Raw genomic sequence first — 19,270 nt, 5'->3', positions numbered from 1 at the left:
TCAGTATACTCTGATAGTCACAAGAATGAACAAATGAAATAAGTTGATTATCAATTAAGAAATAGTCAATTCTAGTAAAGGTATGATGAACATGTGAAAAAAAGGAATAATCTCTCTTAGTAGGATGAAGGAAATGCCATATATCGGAGATAACATAGTTAGAAAGAAAAGAGCTAAAGCAGATTTAGTAGGTAATCTAGGAACAGGGGATGATCGATCCAAGGTTGGGTCTAACCAACAATTAAAGTCGCCACCCAGTATAAGAGAATATAGATTCAAATCTGGTAATGAGGAAAAAAAGCGTTCAAAAAAATTAACATCGTCAGAATTGGAAGCATACAGGTTAGCTAGTACTACCTTAGTATTATATAATTTGCCAGAAACAATAATAAAATGGCCATTTGTGTCAGATATCTTACTATGGAGTTCAAAAGGAACATGTGAGTTGATAAGAATGGAAATCCCCCTAGCTTTGGCCGGGAAGGATGAATGAAAATGCTGACCCACCCACTTTGACATAAGCCGAGAATTATTGAAACTACGAATATAAGTTTCTTGGAGGAAGGCAATGTCAGCTTTAAGTTGCTTAATATGGGAGAAGACCTTTCTTCTTTTAACAGGATGATTCAATCCCTTTATATTCCAGCTCACAAATTTCAATGGACTAACCATTATCAATTGTTAAAATGTAAAGGGTAGTAGGCATATATAAGGTCAAACATTGTAATAACAGTTTGGAAGCAAAAATATAAACATAAATCAATAAAATCAGGACACAGACAAGTCCTGAATAACAGGAAAAAACAAAAAAAAATAGATAGTGTTGGTACTGGAAAACCCACCCCACCCTCACAACCCAAAACTAAATGGATACCCAAAAAAGCAGCTAGCTCTACAAAAAATAGGACACCCCAAAAAACAACTTCCAGTTCCGTAACATTAACATAAGCTCCATGTAAATAATATAGCAAACACTAACTAATTTGTGCACTACAAATCAAAATTACAAATAGGAACAACTTCATCAGAAAGAATATAAAACTTAATACAAAATAATAATCAAGAACTAATCTACACGCAAGAAACTATGAAAAATTGAAAAAAAGGTAAAGGGGGAAAAAAGGAGGAAATTTTATATACAAAGGGAGTACATATCAGCCGTTTTTTAAAAAAGGCAGGTCTTATACAATAAATTGACAGGGAGACCTTCAATAAAAAACTCTAAGCCTCCCAAATAAATTAAGACCAATTGTAGTTCTCTATAGTTAAAGTTATTCAAAAGTAAACTAAATTACACAAATGAAATCTAAGTCCACAGGAAAGCATTTAATTTAAATCATCTATTTAAGAAAATCACACCAAGTCCAAGGAGAGACCAACTAAAACCCTTAGGTTCTCAGTAGTTAAGGACTAAATTACTCAAATAGAATCTGAGTTCGGAAAAAAAGACTTTAATTCAAGAAGTACTTATCAGCCATTTTAGAAAGTCAAACCGGGTCCTAAGAAGATTTTCTGGGAGATTTTCAACAAACATCTCAGCCTCCCTAACTGATTTAAACCACTTATAATCTCCAGTAGTAAGCGTAATTCGAAGATCGGCAGGATTGCGAAGGGAATGTTTCAATCCACGATTAAAGAGCTCTTTCATAACGCCTTTGAACTCGGCACACATCTTCAGAACCTGGGGAGCATAGTCTTCCACAATACGAATGGTATTATTTCAGAAAGTCAGAGTTCCTCTACAGTGTGCCTCCATAATCAAACAGTTTTTCATCTGATATCGATGAAAACACAGGATAACTGGCCATGGTCTAGAACCCAAAACAGCTCGAGGGACATAAACTCTGTGAGCTCCTTCTAGCTTAGTCGGGAGAAATTCTTTCCCGAAAATCTCACAGAGAAAAGAAGAGAAAAATTCAACAGAAGAACCTGTTTCAGTGGCCTCTGGCAAACCAAGAATTCGCAGATTGCAATGCCTGCTCCGATTTTCAAGATCCGCCATTTTGGAAATAAGTTTGCTGTTTTGCTCCGTTAAGTTGGAGCAGAGAGTTTCTAGATGCTGAATGCGGTGTTTTGAATCTTCAGAGGTTAGGTCGATGCGAGATAAATGTTCAGCTTGATCATCCACTCTGGCGTTAATCTGATCCAATTTTGACTCCAGCTGAATGACAGAGGTTATAAATTCAGTCTTGATATCAGTTAGAATGTCTTGTCGATTCTGTTCCAGAATAGAGAGAATCTCGGCAGACAGAGACGTGGAAACTTCTTTTTTCCCGGATTTAGAAATCTTTGTAGCCATTGTAAGATAGACGTATTCACAGGCAGATAAGAAAAAACAGATAGATTAATGAACTAAGGTTTAAAAAAGGGAGACACATAGTGCGAAGGTAAAAAATGTAACGGAGCAAAAGTTTGAAGCGACTAAACAATCGCCATCTTACTGGAAGTCCCAAAATTATTAAGGTTAAAAGTAAGGTGGATGCCAGCTCCTACTCATCTATCAATGAGGACATGGGCCATAGGTGGAGACTGGTTAAAGGGAGATTTCAGACTAACATCAGGAAGCATTTCTTTAAACAGTGAGTTGTGAATACATTGAACAAACTTCCTAGTTGTGTAGTTGAGAGAAATCATGGGAGTTGAGAGTTAATATGGGGTGGAAGCTGCAGTTCCCAGAGGTGATGAAAACTACATTTCGAACAGACATTGTACTGTGATCCACCAAAGACAAGAAAATAATCATCCTGGTCGAGCTTACTGTACCATGGAAGGAAGGATGAAAGGAGGCTCACGAGAGGAAGGATGCAAGGAGGCTTACGAGAGGAAGGATGCGAAGGGGCTCATGAGCATGAGAGGAAGGCTTTGAAGTACCAGTCCTTAGTCCAGGAGCACAGGGACAAAGGATGGCAGATGTGACTATTCCCTGTGGAGATCACTGTAGAGGGTTCCTGGCAAGGTCAGTATGGAGGTTGCTGTCTGCACTGGGACTTGATGAAAAGTGCAAGAATCAAACAGGTCGTAGGATGAGAGAGAGAGCAAAAAGACCCGCTTGCTGGTTATGGAGCAGGTGAGAAGAGTTGAGCTGGAAGTTAGGAGCAGATGGGCAGTGAAGGCTGAAACACTCTATGAAGGTTGAGCACCACCTGATGACATCTGCCCTTCACCAAAGGTTACAGTTACCTCATCCTGGTAGAATAACCTCTTTAGGTAACTGAAGAGAGGACCTCATTGTATGATGCAAGCGACATTTAGTTCGCCAGTGACTTCCAGGAAAGATTAGATGGCAACCAAGAAAGATCAGAGATGCTGGAAAGACATTTGACCTCCAGGAAAGGCTGGCACGGGCACACAAGGATACCAACTTTGTGTTCAGCACTTGCAAGCGGGCACCATACAAACTACAGATAAACGAAATATGCAATACCCCCAGAGCCTCCCAAGAGGTGGGGAGGAAGAGAGACTCAGTAGGATGGACATAACAACAATGACCAGGACTGAAATACAATAAAGAGAAGGCTCAAGAACACAACCCTGACTGGGGAGGCATTCATTGCGAAGTGCCATTGTGGTAAAATCTGTAAAATCATCAAAGGCCTCAAGATACAGCAAAGCAGGTGCAGTTATGGAACAAAGGCAACCCAAGTGCAATGCCTGGACTCAACATCTGATGAAATGATGGAGACTCCAGCCAGGAAGCACCCCAAAGAGCTGAAGATCTCTCCACACCTGAGCCACCCCAGTGACAGAGAAGGGACCAAGTGAGTGTCCCCTCTGACCACCCTAATCCATTCATCTCAGGAGAGGATCAGACAATGCATTTTGGAAGCAGTTTGATGACAACCTGGATTGCATCTTAGATGCTACATTGGCAGAACCTGATTATAGGAAAATTGACTCCCTCTCTGCCATTGTGTTCAATTTTGCTAAAGAACAATTTGGCCCAATGAAGATGAAGGGGGAATCTTAAACCATCATGAAAATCAAACAGGAGGGAAAGGGAGATTCACCACCTGAAAAGTGAGATGAAGACCCTGAACAAACAATTTAGAAACAGTTCACCAGACAAAAAAGAAGGTGCCAAAGATCTAATCAGCAAGCTGCAGGAACAGCTGTGCAAGCTCAGGAGGGTGGAGCAGCTGTCAAAGCGAAGAAGGGAGAAGGAGAATGCAGTTTGTTAGAGACCCATTCAGGTTTACCCGGGCTCTTCTCAGCTGCAAAAATCTGGCACCCTAACCTGCTCAAAGCAGGAGGTGTAAGAATTTCTGCAGGAATCACACAGCGATCCCTGTAGGAATCAGGGACTAGAATTCAATCCAGAAGTCCCCTAACCAAGAATCCCAGCAAGTGAGCTGAACGTGGCAAAGCTCACATTGGCAGGAAGTCCAGGATATCATTAAGAGAGCAAAGTCATATACTGCCCCATGATCAAGTGGTATACCCTATAAGGTATATAAGAAATGCCCAAAACTCCTCTGGAGGTTGTGGAAGATAATGAGGAAGATTTAGACCAAACCCTCTATCCCACCAAGCTAGAAAATAGTTGAAGGATGCTCTGTTCCCAACGAAGAAGATTTTTCTACAATCACCCAGTTTAGGACAATGTCCCTCCTTAGTGTGGATTGCAAGATATTCTTCTCGGTGCTTGCATGGAGACTGACCACTTAGTTAATGGAAAATCACTATACCAACACACCCATCCAGAAAAGTGGCATCCCAGGTTTTTCTGGGTGCCTTGAACACACCTCAATAAGCAGCCAATTGATTTGTGAGGTAAGGCAGAAGAAAGGTGACCTAACTGTCGTTGGGTTAGACCTAGCCAATGCCAACGGATCAATTCCACATTTTCTCATCCAGGTTGGCCTGGACCATTAACATATCCTGCCATTAATGGGAGATATGATCACAAGCTACCTAGGAGGATTCAAGCTATGCTTCACTTTAGCTCACTTTTCAACCAAGTGGTAGGTCCTCCAAAAAGTGATTCCAACTGGCTGTACCATCTTCCCCCATTTTGTTTGTCATGAGTATGAACCTCCTCATAACAGCAGCAGCAGACGTAACCCAAGGCCCAGTGTTGGAGCCCGGCGTCTGAAAAACCGCAATACGTGGGTTCATGGATGACACAGTAACCACTGTAACCCATGTCCAAGCAATATGGGTATTGGAAACCCTGGACAACATAGCTACCTGGGCTAGGATGACTTTCAAGGCCAGGAAGTCCAGATGCATGGTGATCAAAAAGGGCAAGGTTACTAGCAAGTTCAGTCTTCAAGTACAAGGAGAAGTCATTCCATCCATAGAAGACAACACAGTAAAATGTCTTGGAAAGTGGTTTAATGCAGCAATGGCGGATGGCGCCAACATCACCGACACTGTAAAGCAGACTGAAGAGTGAGTGGCTGAAGAAGTTTGACAAAAAAGTGCTCCCTGGTAAATTTAAGATATAGTTGTACCAACATAGTCTTCTACCAAGGCTGCTCTGGCTTTTCACAGTGTATGAGTCCCCCATAACCACTGTAGAAGGCATAGAGAGGAATGTTAACAAACACCTATGGCATTGGCTGGGGACATCCCCCCATGATGTTTTTCTTCTGTTGGGCCCTACATAAGATCAGGCCAGTTACAGCTTCCACTCTCATTGGTAGTGAAAGAGTTCAAGTTGGCAAAGTGTAGAGTTTGGTAAACACGGGGCTCCAGTAACAAGCTAATAAATCAAGGAGATCCAATAAGATCAGGCCAAAAGTGGGCTGCCAGCTCAGCTATAGACCAGGCAGTGAGCCCCCGCAATTGAGACACATCATCAGCAACCCTTGCCTGGGACAGCAATGCCTCAGCTCTGCACACTTCTAATGATGGGAGAGTGCAAGTGCAAAGGATAGGTGTGACATGGTCAAGGCAGAGGAACGGAACCAAGGTTTTCAAAGGCAATGGAGTTGGGATCACAGGGTACCTGGACAAAATGAGATCTTCCCAAGAGCAAGATCATTGGGCAAAGCTTTGGAGACCGGAGCCCTTCTCATTTCTTTCCTTCTGCAGTCCATGTATGACACTCTTCCTACACCATAACAACTGCATACATGAGGGCTGAGAAAGGACCATAACTGCAAGCTTTGTGGTCAGTGGGGTTCACTGGCATACATAATGTCAGAATGCAAAGCAGCTTTAACACAAGGACAGTATAGGTGGCACCACAGCAAGATCCTGCTGTCCCTTGCTGACACCCTGGAGCAGGATAGGTGTAAAAAGAGACCAGCTGGCAAAGAGGCAAACAGGGCATCAATTTTCATCAAGGAGAGGGCTACAGCAGTCATATCAAAGAGGCCTAAATCCAATCTGCTGCAAACTGCCAAATCATGGGAGAGGAGGGTTGATGTGGGAGGAAGCTGCAGTTCCCAGAGGTGGTGCAAACCGCACTTTGACCAGACATTGTACTCTGATAAGACAAGAGAATCATCCTGGTAGAGCTCACAGTACTATGGGAGGAAAGAGGAACACCCTGAAGTACCAGTCCTTAATCCAGGAGTGCAGGGACAAAAGATAGCAGACGTGTTTATTCCCCATGGAAATTGGCTGTAGAGGGTTCTGAGCAAGGTCAGCATGGAGGTTGCTGTTTGCACTGGGCCAATGAAAAGAGCAAGAACCAAGCAACTTGCAGGATGGGGGAGGAAGCAGAAAGAGCCTCTTGCTGGATATGGAGCAGGCAGAGAAGTTGAGCAGATGGGCAATGACTTGGCTACCACTGCTGACCCACTAACTGGAGAGTGTAGTGGTTAAGGGTTAAAACACTCTATGAAGGTTGGGCATCACCTGATGACATCTGCCCTTGGCCAAAGGCTACGGTTAATTGAAGAGAGCAACCTGATGTACTATGCAAGCAACTGACTATGTGAATAGGAATTTAGCAAGCTTTGTTGAGCTGACTGGCCTGTTCTTGTCAAAAACATTATAAGGACCTAATAAATTCCTAACCTAGTTGATCTTCCTAGGTCTTCAAGTGCCTGCAATATCCTTTTAAATTTTCTCTGTATTCTTTCAATCTTATTGATATCTTTCTTGTAGGGAGGTGACCAAAACTATACACAAACTCCAGTTTGGTCTCACCAACATCTTATACAACTTCAACATAACATCCCAAGTCCTAAACTCAATACTCTTATTTATGAAAGCCAATGTGCTAAAACCCCATCTAGCTGTGATGCCAATTTCAAGAAATTATAGATCTGTATTCCCAGATCCCTTTGTTCTACCATACTCCTCAGTGCCCAGTCATTCACTGTGCATGTCCTACCTTGGTTTGTCTTCCCAAAGTGCAACACCTCACTCTTGCTTGCATAAAATTCCATCTGCTATTTTTCAACCCATTTTTCCAGTTGCTCCAGATCCCACTGCAAACTTTTAATAGCCGCCTTTGCTGTCTACTATGCCCCAATCTTGGTGTCATCCACAAATTTGCTGATCAGGTTTACCAGATCATTATCCAGATTGTTGATAAAGATGACAAACAATGGATCCAGCACTTATCCCTGTGGCACACCATTACAGACCTTCAGTCAGTGTGCCAATCTAATACCACCCTCTGGCTTCTTCAGTGAAGCCAAGCAACTGAACCTTCTTGACCAGCATCCCATGCAGAACTTTGTTCAAGGCAATGCTAAAGTCAATGTAGACAATGTCCACAGCCTTTCCTTTAACAACTTTCCTGATAACCTCCTTGAAAAAACTCAGTAAGATTGGTTAGACACGACCTACTATGCACAAAGCCATTTTGATTATCCTTAATCAGGCTTTGTACACTCAAATACTTATACAATCAGTGGACATTTTATTTGGTACAGGAGTGGAACCTGGTGTGGTCTTCTGCTTACGTAGCTCATCCACTTCAAAGTTCAATGCGTTGTGTTTTCAGACATGATCTTTTGCACACCACTGTTGTAACGCATGGCTATTTGAGATGCTATCAAATTTTTGTCAGCTTGGAACAGTCTGGCCATTCTTTTCTGACCTCTCATTAATAAGGCATATTCAATCACAGAACTGCTGTTCACCGGATGCTTTTTTTCCTTTTTACACCATTCTCAGTTTCTGAGGTACTTCAACCAGCCCATCTGGCACCAACAATCATTCCATGGACAAAATCACTTAGATCACATTTATTCCCCATTCTGCTGTTTGGTCTAAACAAAAAACTGAAACGTCTTGACCATGTCTGTATGCTTTTATGCATTGAGTTGCTGCTACATGATTGACTGATTAGAAACAAACCTTATATAAGAAGCATTATTTAAAAAGAAACATGGTTTCTAGCATTAATTACAGGGCTACCACCCAATTATCTAGATCCATATAAACTGGGTTTACAATTCAGGTGTAAAGAATGTTTAGAAAAATAAATATATGAAATGAGTGGCTTTTACTTTTAAATATCAATACAATGAATTATCACCTTACAAAATTGCATCTGTCACCATGATAACAAGAGATAAATGAAAGCTTTAAGTTATATTGACATTTTTTACTATGAATAAATTTTTACAGAAATAAATGTCACTTTAAATTATTACAGAAAAATAGTGTAACATATAATTATTATTAATTTTAAAATTCTCTGTACTTTTTGAGAACTTTAAGAGAACCTCGGGTCTGGTGGCTCTTTTGGTTAAAAAAAATGAAAGGAAATCCTTAAAAAGAGGTGACATAGGTGTAGATGCCTTGAGGTAAGGAACTGCGAGGGCCTTGATGTGAGACACATAGAGGCCTCCAAACTGTAGGCAAGTTGGAAGGGCAATAGACATGGGAGATTTCAATATGCTAGTGGATTGGAAAAATAAGGTTGGTGCTAGATCCCAAGAGGGGAATTTGTAGAATGCCTACAAGATAACTTTTTTGAGCAGCTCATGGTTGAGCCCACTAGGGGATCTGCTATTTTGGATAGGGTGTTGTGTAATGAACCGAAATAGATTAGGGATCTTAAGGTAAAGAATTCCTTAGGTGACAGTGATCATATGATAGAATTCACCCTGAAATTTGAGAGGAAGTAGCTAAAGTCAGATGTATCAGTATTACAGTTGAGTAAAGGGAATTGAAGAGGCTTGAGAGAAGAGCTGGTCAAAGTTGATTGGAAGAGGGCACTAGTGGGGATGACGGCAGAGCAGCAATGCTGAAATTTCTGGGAGCAATTCAAAAGGCACAGGATAGATACATTCCAAAGAATAAGTATTCTAAAGGCAGGATGACACAATCGTGCCTGACAAGGGAAGACAGAGAGAGGGCATATAATAGAGCAAAAAATAAGTTGAAGGATTAGGAAGCTTTTAAAATCCAATAGAGAGCAACTAAAAAAAGTCATAAGGACAGAAAAGATGGAATACAAAGGTAAGCAAGCCAATAATATTAAAGAGGATACCAAAGTTTCTTCAGATATAGAGTAAAAGAGAGGCGAGAGTAGATATTGGACCACTGGAAAATGATGCCTGTAGGGAGTACTGGGGACAAGGAAATGACAGCCAAACTGATTAAGTATTTTGCATCAGTCTTCACTGTGGATGACACTAGCAGTATGCTAGTATGAGAGGGCAGAAGTGAGTGAAGTTGCCATTCCTAGGGAGAAGGTGCTTGGGGAAACTGGAAGATCTGAAGGTAGATAAATCATTTTGGCCTGATGATCAACACCTCAGAGTTCTGAAAGAGGTCACTGAAGAGATTGTGGAGGCATTAGTAATGACTTTTCAACAATCAGTAGATCCTGGTATGGGTCCGGAGGACTATTAATTGCAAAATTTATTCCATTTTTTAAGATGGGAGGGAGGCAGAAGAAAGAAAAATAACAGGCCAGTTAATCAGATGTCACTAGTTGGGAAGTTGTTGGAATCAATTTTTAAGGATGTGGTTTTGGAGTACATGGAAGCAAATGATATAATAGGTTGAAGTCAGCATGGTTTCCTTAAGCAAAAATCTTGCCTGATAAATCTTTTGGAATTCTTTGAAGAAATAACAAGCAGTATAGACAAAGGAGAGTTAGTGAATGTTGTGTACTTGGATTTTCATAAAGCCTATGACAAGGTACCACATATGATGCTGCTAAACAAGTTAAGAGCCCATGGTATGACAGGAAAGATACTAGCATGGATAGAGCATTGGCTGATTTGCAGGAGGCAAAGAGTGGGAATAAACAAAGCCTTTTATGGTTGGCTGCCAGTGATTAGTGGGACCACTTCTTTTTATGTTATATATCAATGATTTGGATGATGAAATTGATGGTTTTGTGGCCAAGTTTGTGTACAATACGAAGATAGGTGGAGGGGCAGGTAGTGTTGAGGAAAAAGGGAAACGGAGGTTGCAGAAGGACTTAAACAGATTAGGAGAATGGACAAAAGTGCTGATGGAATACAGTGTCAGGAAGTGTATGGTCATGCACTTTGGTAGAAGAAATAAAAGTGTAGGCTTTTCTAAATGGAGAGAAAATTTAAAAATCTGAGGTGTAAAGGGACTTGGGAGTCCTTGTGAAGGATTCCCTAAAGGTTAATTTGCAGGTTGAGTTGGTGGTGAGGAAGGCAAATGCAATGTTAGCATTCATTTCAAGAGGACTAAAATATAAAAGCAAGGATGTAATGTTGAGGCTTTAGAAGGCACTGGTAAGGGTTCATTTGGAGTATTGTGAGTAAGTTGGGGACCCTTATCTAAGAAAGGATGTACTAACATTGGAGAGGGTTCAGCGAAGGTTCATTAGAATGATTCCAGGAATGAAAGGGTTACCATATGAGGACTGATTGATGGCTCTGGGCCTGCATTCACTGGAATTCAGAAGAATGAGGGGAAATCTCTTTGAAACCTATTGAATGTTGAAAGGCCTTGATAGAGTGGATGCAGAGAGGATATTTCCTATGGTGGGGGAGCCTAGAACCTCAGTGTAGCGGGACAATCATTTAGAACAGAGATAAAGAGGATTTTCTTTAGACAGGCAGTGGTGAGTCTGTGGAATTTATTGCCACAGATGGCTGTGGTGGCCAAATCATTGAGTATATTTACGAAAAAGGTTGTTATATTCTTGATTAGTTAGGCCATGAAGTGTTACAGGGAGAGGATAGGATATTGGGGTTGAGAGGGAAATGGATCAGTCATTATGAAATGGCAGAGCAAACTCACTGTACCAAATGGCCTAAGTGGAAAATATTGTGCTGAAATATAAGATTGTTCCTCCACTGAAGCTGGGAAAAAGAAAAAAAGAAATAAAAAGAAAGTTTTGAAATGCAAGAGACTGCAAATGCAGGAATATAGATCAATAAATATCTTGCTAGAGAAACTCCGTAGGCTGAGCAGCATCTGTGGATGATGAGGAATTGCCAACAATCATCTGCAAAAGAACTAAGAGTGAAGAGCAAAGACAGCCAATGCAAGGAGATAAAAGGGAGTAGTGAGACGGGAAGTGGGTGATGTTTGAACTGAAGAGGGTTGTAGAATAACAAACAGATCAATCCAAGTGGGGGAGTGGAAGTGTTGGAGTTGAGAGACAGAAACAGGTGGATGATAGATGCAGACAAAGAGTGAAAGTAGAAACAGAGTACGTTTTGAGAATCTTGTGTCTGGTATGCAATCAACACAACCTGTCCAAAATATGTAACTGAGTGTAATTAGGCTGTAAATTCTGGGGTTATTGACCTGGGAGAGGACTGGTATACTTATCCTTTCAGTGAATCTGGAAGATTTTGTCATTCGTGTCCAATGCCTTGAGATGTCTATGGCGGATCATGAAAGCTCTCGGCTGTCAGGGATCACTGCTATCCAGACACCATGAGTTTTGTGCCTGCTCTGAAGTCTTGATTTTCAAATACCTATATGCCATCAATCAATCAAAGACTGTGTTAGTGTATTTCTTTATCAATATCTCCCTTTGTCGAAGGGTATCTCCTAAAATATGAGGTGCTTCCATGGTCTTTACCTGGATCTCTGGATCTTTGTCTTGTGCGATGTTGAATGCCCATCTTCTCATGTACTTTTATGAACAAGTCAATGATAACTTGTAAACAGCATTTAAAAAACTACCTTAGCTGCCTAGATTAATGTGACCTTGATTTTCAGTATAATTTCTGTAGTTCCATTGGATCCTAAAATTACCTTTATTTCCACAGCAAATTTGTTGGATGCAAGATGTAGTATTGCAGCCAGAAAGTTGGGGAAAAAGTGCCAGTGCATTGTCAGAGTTGTATTGACACCAGCCTTCACTAAACCTATTGTAGACCCAAGAGTAAGATCATGAAGCAACTATAATGTGGGTACAGTAATAGGAAACCTAAATCTACAGAGAAATCCAAACTAGCAGTAAACTTGTGGATCATGAATTCATGGTGTATATTTCACTTTCTAGGTCAATATTTTGAGCACCCAACTAGGGAACAGGCTATATTACAAACAATATTAATATTCCACTGGTAAAGGGTTTTTAGGAAAGAGAGACCATAAAATAAACAATTTTAATTGACAGTGATTTAGTTTAACAAATAACTAGGATCATTAAATTAAAAAACAGCAAACTGAGTAGGTCCAAAATGTAAGCAGACTTTTGTACTTTGGGAAACTAGATTAATAGAACCATAGAACATTACAGCACAGAAACAGGCCTGTTGGCCCTTCTTGGCTGTGTCGAACCGTTTTTCTGCCTAGTCCCACTGACCTGCACCTGGCCCATATCCCTCCATACACCTCTCATCCATGTACATGTCCAAGTTTTTCTTAAATGTTAAAAGTGAATGCATTTACAACTGCATCTGGCAGCTCATTCCACACTCCCACGACTCTCTGTGTGAAGAAGCCCCCCCCCCCTAGTGTTCCCTTTAAAAATTTCCCCCCTTCACCCTTAACCCATGTCCTCTGGGTTTTTTTTCTCCCCTAGCCTCAGTGGAAAAAGCCTGCTTGCATTCACTCTATCTATACCCATCATAATTTTATATACCTCTATCGAGTCTCCCCTCATTCTTCTACGCTCCAGGGAATAAAGTCCTACCCTATTCAACCTTTCTCTGTAACTCAGTTTCTCAAGTCCCGGCAACATCCTTGTAAACCTTCTTTGCACTCTTTCAACCTTATTAATATCCTTCCTGTAATTCGGTGACCAAAACTGTACACAATACTCCAAACTCGGCCTCACCAATGCCTTATACAACCTCACCATAACATTCCAACTCTTATACTCAATACTTTGATTTATAAAGGCCAATATACCAAAAGCTTTCTTTACTACCCTATCTACCTGTGATGCCACTTTTAGGGAATTTTGTGTCTGTATTCCTAGATCCATCTGTTCTACTGCACTCCTCTCAGTGCCCTACCATTTACCTTATACATTCTACCTTGGTTTGTTCTTCCAACGTGCAATACCACATACTTGTCTGTATTATACTCCATCTGCCATCTTTCAGCCCATTATTCCAGCTGGTCCAGATCTCTCTGCAAGCTTTGACAACCTTCTTCACTGTCCACTACACCTCCAATCTTTGTATCATCAGCAAATTTTTCTGATCCAATTTACCACATTATCATCCAGATCATTGATATAGATGACAAATAACAATGGACCCAGCACTGATCCCTGTGGCACACCACTAGTCACAGTCCTCCACTCAGAGAAGCAATCCTCCACTACCACTCTCTGGCTTCTTCCATTGAGCCAATGTCTAATCCAATTTACTACCTCACCATGTATACCTAGCAACGGAATCTTCCTAACTAACCTCTCTTGCGGGACCTTGTCAAAGGCCTTACTGAAGTCCATGTAGACAACATCCACTGCCTTCCCTTCATCCACTTTCCTGGTAACCTCCTCGAAAAACTCTAATAGATTTGTTAAACATGACTACCACGCACAAAGCCATGTTGACTCTCCCTAATAAGTCCCTGTCCATCCAAATACTTGTAGATCCTATCTCTTAGTACACCTTCCAATAATTTACCTACTACAGACGTCAAATTTACCGGCCTATAATTTCCCGGATTACTTTTTGAGCCTTAATACATATGACAGTACATTTACAATTGCTAACATTTAAATGAATGTAGAATTTTGAACAGATTTACAGCATATCCTTTTAAGGTACAAAAATCCAACAGGAAAAGTGGTCTGACTGGGGCTTATGAAAGAGATAGAGAGTATCAGAAACCAAAACAAAAGCTTTTAATGTCAGAAAAGAGCAGTGAATCCAAGGATTGGAAAAAATCTGCATTCAGCAAACAATGACTATGATAATGAAAACAAAATTAGAAAGCAAGAAAAATTTAACAAAAATCATAAAACAGACCATAAAAGCTTCTTTAGATATTTTAATTTAATAAACATTCGTGTAGGTCTCTTAGAGAAAGGAGGAAATTTACATTGTGGAAAAAAAGGAAGGGGTAGAGAAATTAGACAAATGCAGTTCAAAATATTCTCATTGAAATGGTGGGGAAGGTAAACACAGTGCTCCAGAAAATGAGCAGCTGAAAGACACTATCATTGGTTTAAAAGAAGTTTTAAAGAAATTAATGGGACTGGATGAATCCCCAAGAACTGATCATCTGCACTCCATATTTTGAAAAACTATTGAGTGCACTGATTGTCATTTTTCAAAATTTCACAGATTCTAAATTATAAAGTTGCAATTTTAATTTTAAGAAACAAGGGAGCCAGGAAACTTGAAAATATAGACAATTAATCTGATGTCAGTAGATTTTATTAATATTGCTACTTCATTGCCTTATTCATTTTATCAATAAAAATTTTTGTTTTATAATTGTTTACAATGTAACCTAGTCAAAAGGTGCTTTATAGTAAGAAAATCACTGAAAGAAAATACTTATCCACAGGAGAAGGCATTGGAATGAGTGCTGTATAGTGTGGGCAACACAATAGGTAAAAGCAACATCTTAAAGAGGAGATAGAAGTGGAAAATAGATTTAAAAGGGGATTTTTATCAATTAAGACTGAGATAGGTGAAGGCCAATGGACAGTTGGGCAGTAGTATGGCAAGTAAGGACAGAAAGGAGAAGTAATTAGTTAAAAAAGGATAGATTTGCAAAAATTATTTAAGTTTCTAAGGTTAGAAGAAGAGAGGAAGCTATAAAGATAGAATGGGAAACCTCTCTAGGAATCCATTGTTCAGTAATAGTATGCTTTTCTAAGCTATTGGGCAACTGTGGAGAATTACATTTCACCTGCATTCAGTCCTAGAAGTGTTCAATATGCTAGATTTTGTGTGCATGTACATGAGTCAGCATGGAATATGTAAACCATGAAAGGTGAGGGGGTGATTGGGGATTGTAGGGTTGAGAGAGAGGTTGTCAACATATCAGCTACAGCTCATGGATATTTTACTCAGTCTCCAGAAATACCTTAAGATCATGGAACTATTTGAATTCCAGTATGAGGAACTTTATCCAACCAGGAGCCAATGCCGTTCAAATAGTTTATCGTGAATAAGACATGGTGTTAGAAAAGAAAACTTGCCATAAATTACTCTTCAAAAAATTGAGCCTCTTGAACATCTGAGAGAATTCCCTATTTTCATCACTCCCGCGGATCAAATTGTGTCCCAGCTACTCTAAGCTATATGAAAATCTCGTACATTCTTTCAAAATTACAGCTCAGGCTTCATTTACCCTTAATCTTTATCCCCAATCGAGCCTTAGCTTAATCGTGATTTATTTCTTTTATCGAAACAGTATATAAATATACGTATTTTGGGTCCTCAAATAACGTAAAATATAGCTGAGTTCCAAATCAAGTTTTAAAGATAGAACTAGTAAAATCCACCCTCCTCTGATATACGAACAGCCTCGTTCTAGAAGCAGCCGCTTTTTCTGTGTGTTCACCTTTTGCACCTGTACGGGACACACCACCAACGCCTCGTTTTGCTGCAAACACAATTAACACTGATTAACTTGTGTTACGCTAAAGTTAACTTACTACACATAAGAATCGGAGTTTATTTGAGTTCCCGTTGCTGCGCATTAAACAGTTCCACAATGAAAAAGCAGCTGAAATGAGTATTTGTGGCAAGTGTAACCTCACACTGAGATGTTGTAGTTCCTAGGGGATTCAATGGAGCGGTGCGATACAGAACCCGCATGTGGGTTTGCGGGCTGCAGCCGCTCGTATCCAGGAAACGGGCCCGCTCCGGGATTCCAGGAGTGAGCCGACCCTGTAGCGGCCTCAACCCGGGGAGGTGCGGCCTGGCATTGCGATGCAACTGGCGACTATAAGGGTTAGAGGGGCAGCCGCCATCGTAGTACGATGTGGCGATCAGGACTGCGCTTCCAGGTCATCGGGAGAAAGAAGCATAACCTGCAGGTAAACCCTTCACCCCTCAACGCAGAGGGAAGGCCAAGTCAGTTTACTTCACGTCAGCCTTCCCGCAAAAGAATCGTTTTCTCCTTGTCATAAGCTTTAGCGACCCAGGCAATGGCCTGTGTTAAAGAGGCTCAGCGTAAGGGTTTCAGACCTGGCAAATATTTCATTTGGTTCAAGAATTCGCACATATATAAATAGTAAAGATTTAGGAACTGCTTTAGATGCCAGAACTTTTGATGATTAATCACTTAATTTATTCTATTTAAAATAAAGCTATCTCGCCTTAATGTCACGCTTGTAGGTATTACAAATTGATGGCAGTTGATTAGAAGTGTGTCTGTTACCTGTTAGTGACATGACAACGATTGTTATTACTACTGCCGAGAGCTGATACTTACACAGCAAGTTTACGAAGTCATTCAATACATTTAATAGCAACAGTGTTACCTTGATGATGTCAGATCACCATTTAACAACTGCAGAATTTCACATGGAAAAACGATCTTCGGCCATTATTGTACCTGTGTAACTGGTTGCAAACCCTGATTCTGAAACGACAATTTTTTTCAAGATATTCATCCACCTGTACTAGTTTGACAAGTGCTATTGGTTTTACTCCATTCACTGTATCTGGTTAAAACATTACGTGTCATAGCAACCCCTTATAATCTCATCAATATGATCATTGTATACCATTTCCAGCTGCTATGTAGTGCTATATGGATAACTTAGCTTGATACCAAATTAAAGTAGAACATGTGTTTTTCCCTTTCATAAGTTTTGGGGATATGGATTGGCATTGTTAGTTAAAAGGGGATAATAAAAACACTTAAATCTGCACTCAAGATTGAATATCTTGTGTCCTTCAAATAAATAGAAAGCTATTTCAAGAAAGATAAATAGAAAGCTATTTAAATTGAGATACACAACCTGAAGAGAAACATTTCAGAAATGGTATGATTGCTTAAATAAATCTTGGATACAATAAAACTTAAGTCACTTGTAAATGAAAAAAAATAAAGAAAATGCAATCAGGCCATATTGATAAAATAAAGTTTTTTTAATGTTAAATGCAAGAAAAGTCACACTGGTATTTTGAGAAATTCAGGAAAGCCACTTTAGATTAGGGATGTGGATATGGCTAAATTCCTCAATAAATATTTTGCGTCTGTTTCAGTATTGAGATATGGTGCAGATGTGAATGCTCCTTAAAACTGCTGCATGGAGATAAATGCAGAAATTATTTCTGCTCAGATTAATCCATTGAAAATTGATTGGGTTTCTGGATGTGACATCATTGAACAACGATTACTGAATGAAATAGAAGAACTGTTACGGAAGTCATTGCCTCGGAATTATTCTTAAGTGTTTGACATTCATCAATGAGAAAAAAAAGATGATGGTATCAGTATTTAAGAAAAAGAAGGAATCGGACCTTAATACTTTTAGACCAATTCATAGCAGAGAAAAGATGTTAGGCATTATTGTTTTTATCATGTTCTCCCATGCTGGAAGATAGTTTTGGAGTCCCAGTCTTGTATTTGTAAATGCTGGTTTGTTTTCCTCCAGATTTGAGTAAGTTACTTGTTCATCTACTGAAAATCCAGTCCACAATGATATGAGAGTATTTTATCTGTAATGCCAGACAGCATATTAATAATGATTGTTAATAACAAAATAATTATGAATCATTCAGTGATTTTTGTATGCTAGAGTTTGTGGTGTTATTTATTTCATCATTCAATCTATGTTTAAAAAGGAGTCATATACACTTTTAAGCACAAACAAGAGAAAACCTGCAGATATTGGAAATCAAAGCAACACACACTAAATGTTGGAGGAACTCAACAGGCCAGGCAGTGTCCATGGAAAAAAAGTACAGTTAATGTTTTGGGCAGAGACCGTTCCACAAGACCGGTGGAAAAAAGATGATGAGTAGATTTAAAAGGGGAGGGGGAGAGAGAAATACAAGGTGATAGGTGAAACTGGGAGGGGGGAGGGATGAAGTAAGGAGCTGGGAAGTTGATTGGTGAAAGAAATACAGGGCTGGAGAAGGGGGAGTCTGATAGGAGAGAACATAAGGCCATGGAAGAAAGAAAAGCGGGATGGGGGGAGGAGCACCAGAGGGAGGCAAGGAGATAAGGTGAGAGAGGGAAAAGGGGATTGAGAATGGTGAAGGGGGAGGGGAGCATTTCTGGTACCAGAAGTTCAAGAAATCTTTTAAGCATTCACTTCAAACATTCATTTTAAAAATGAGTATTCTATAACTTAGTCAAACACTAGATATATTTTGCTGTCAAAGTAACTTACAATATTTTGATTTGGAAATCTAGTTTATATTACATTATGAACTAACATGAAACCTTGAAGTATTAATTGTAACTTGTTAGGAACTGTTTGCTGTTACTTAATTTAAAATGTAAGCATTTATTTCTGTGACATATTGTGATGTTGAGAATAAATTTAGATTTTTGTCAAAGATTGTCCCAGTGCATTGCATCTAATCATCATCTCTGAGCCAAAAACTAATTGAAAACAAGAGTTGTTTTATAAATATTAAAATTATGTAAAACGGTGTTATCTATAGGAATATCATTTAAAATCACTTGGGAGGTGCAATTAGTAAAATTCCTGCACAGCTTCCAGAAAGAGGGTTGTGCCTTTTATAAATTGATTACAGTGGCAAATCAACAGGTAATTGCAGCTGAAGGATAAGAGACAAGAGATTGCAGACCAAGATAACAAGCTGTTAGAGGAACCCTGTGCGTAGCAGCATTTGTGAAAGCCAAGTGATGGTTGATGTTTTTTGTTGACATCCTGCATCAGTTATGAGACTGTAAAGGAGAGATTGCCAATGTAAACAGTTGAAGATGAAGGGTGAGGCATTAGCTGCAGGTGATATGTGGATCCAGGTGAAGAAGCATTGATGGACAGAACAAACAACAGAAAATATGC

General features: G+C 39.8%; 1 protein-coding gene across 3 annotated transcripts in view; it reads left to right on the top strand.

Annotated features, from left to right (window-relative positions):
• Window positions 1-19,270, top strand: part of ikzf2 (IKAROS family zinc finger 2) — a 161,130-nt gene that overhangs the window by 32,538 nt on the left and 109,322 nt on the right. For 2 of the 3 annotated variants that reach the window (XM_073046468.1, XM_073046460.1), the window contains exon 1: window positions 16,111-16,315. The exons of the other annotated variant lie outside the window; for it this stretch is intronic. In XM_073046468.1, the coding sequence (XP_072902569.1) occupies window positions 16,259-16,315 (57 nt within the window). In that variant the 5' untranslated portion in view covers window positions 16,111-16,258. Of the gene's footprint in view, window positions 1-16,110; window positions 16,316-19,270 lie in introns of those variants that run through there. 3 annotated transcript variants of the gene reach the window in all.

This window comes from Hemitrygon akajei, chromosome 5, assembly GCF_048418815.1.
Source record: "Hemitrygon akajei chromosome 5, sHemAka1.3, whole genome shotgun sequence".
NCBI classification, from domain to species: Eukaryota; Metazoa; Chordata; class Chondrichthyes; order Myliobatiformes; family Dasyatidae; genus Hemitrygon; species Hemitrygon akajei.
This window is presented reverse-complemented; position numbering and strand designations above follow the sequence as displayed.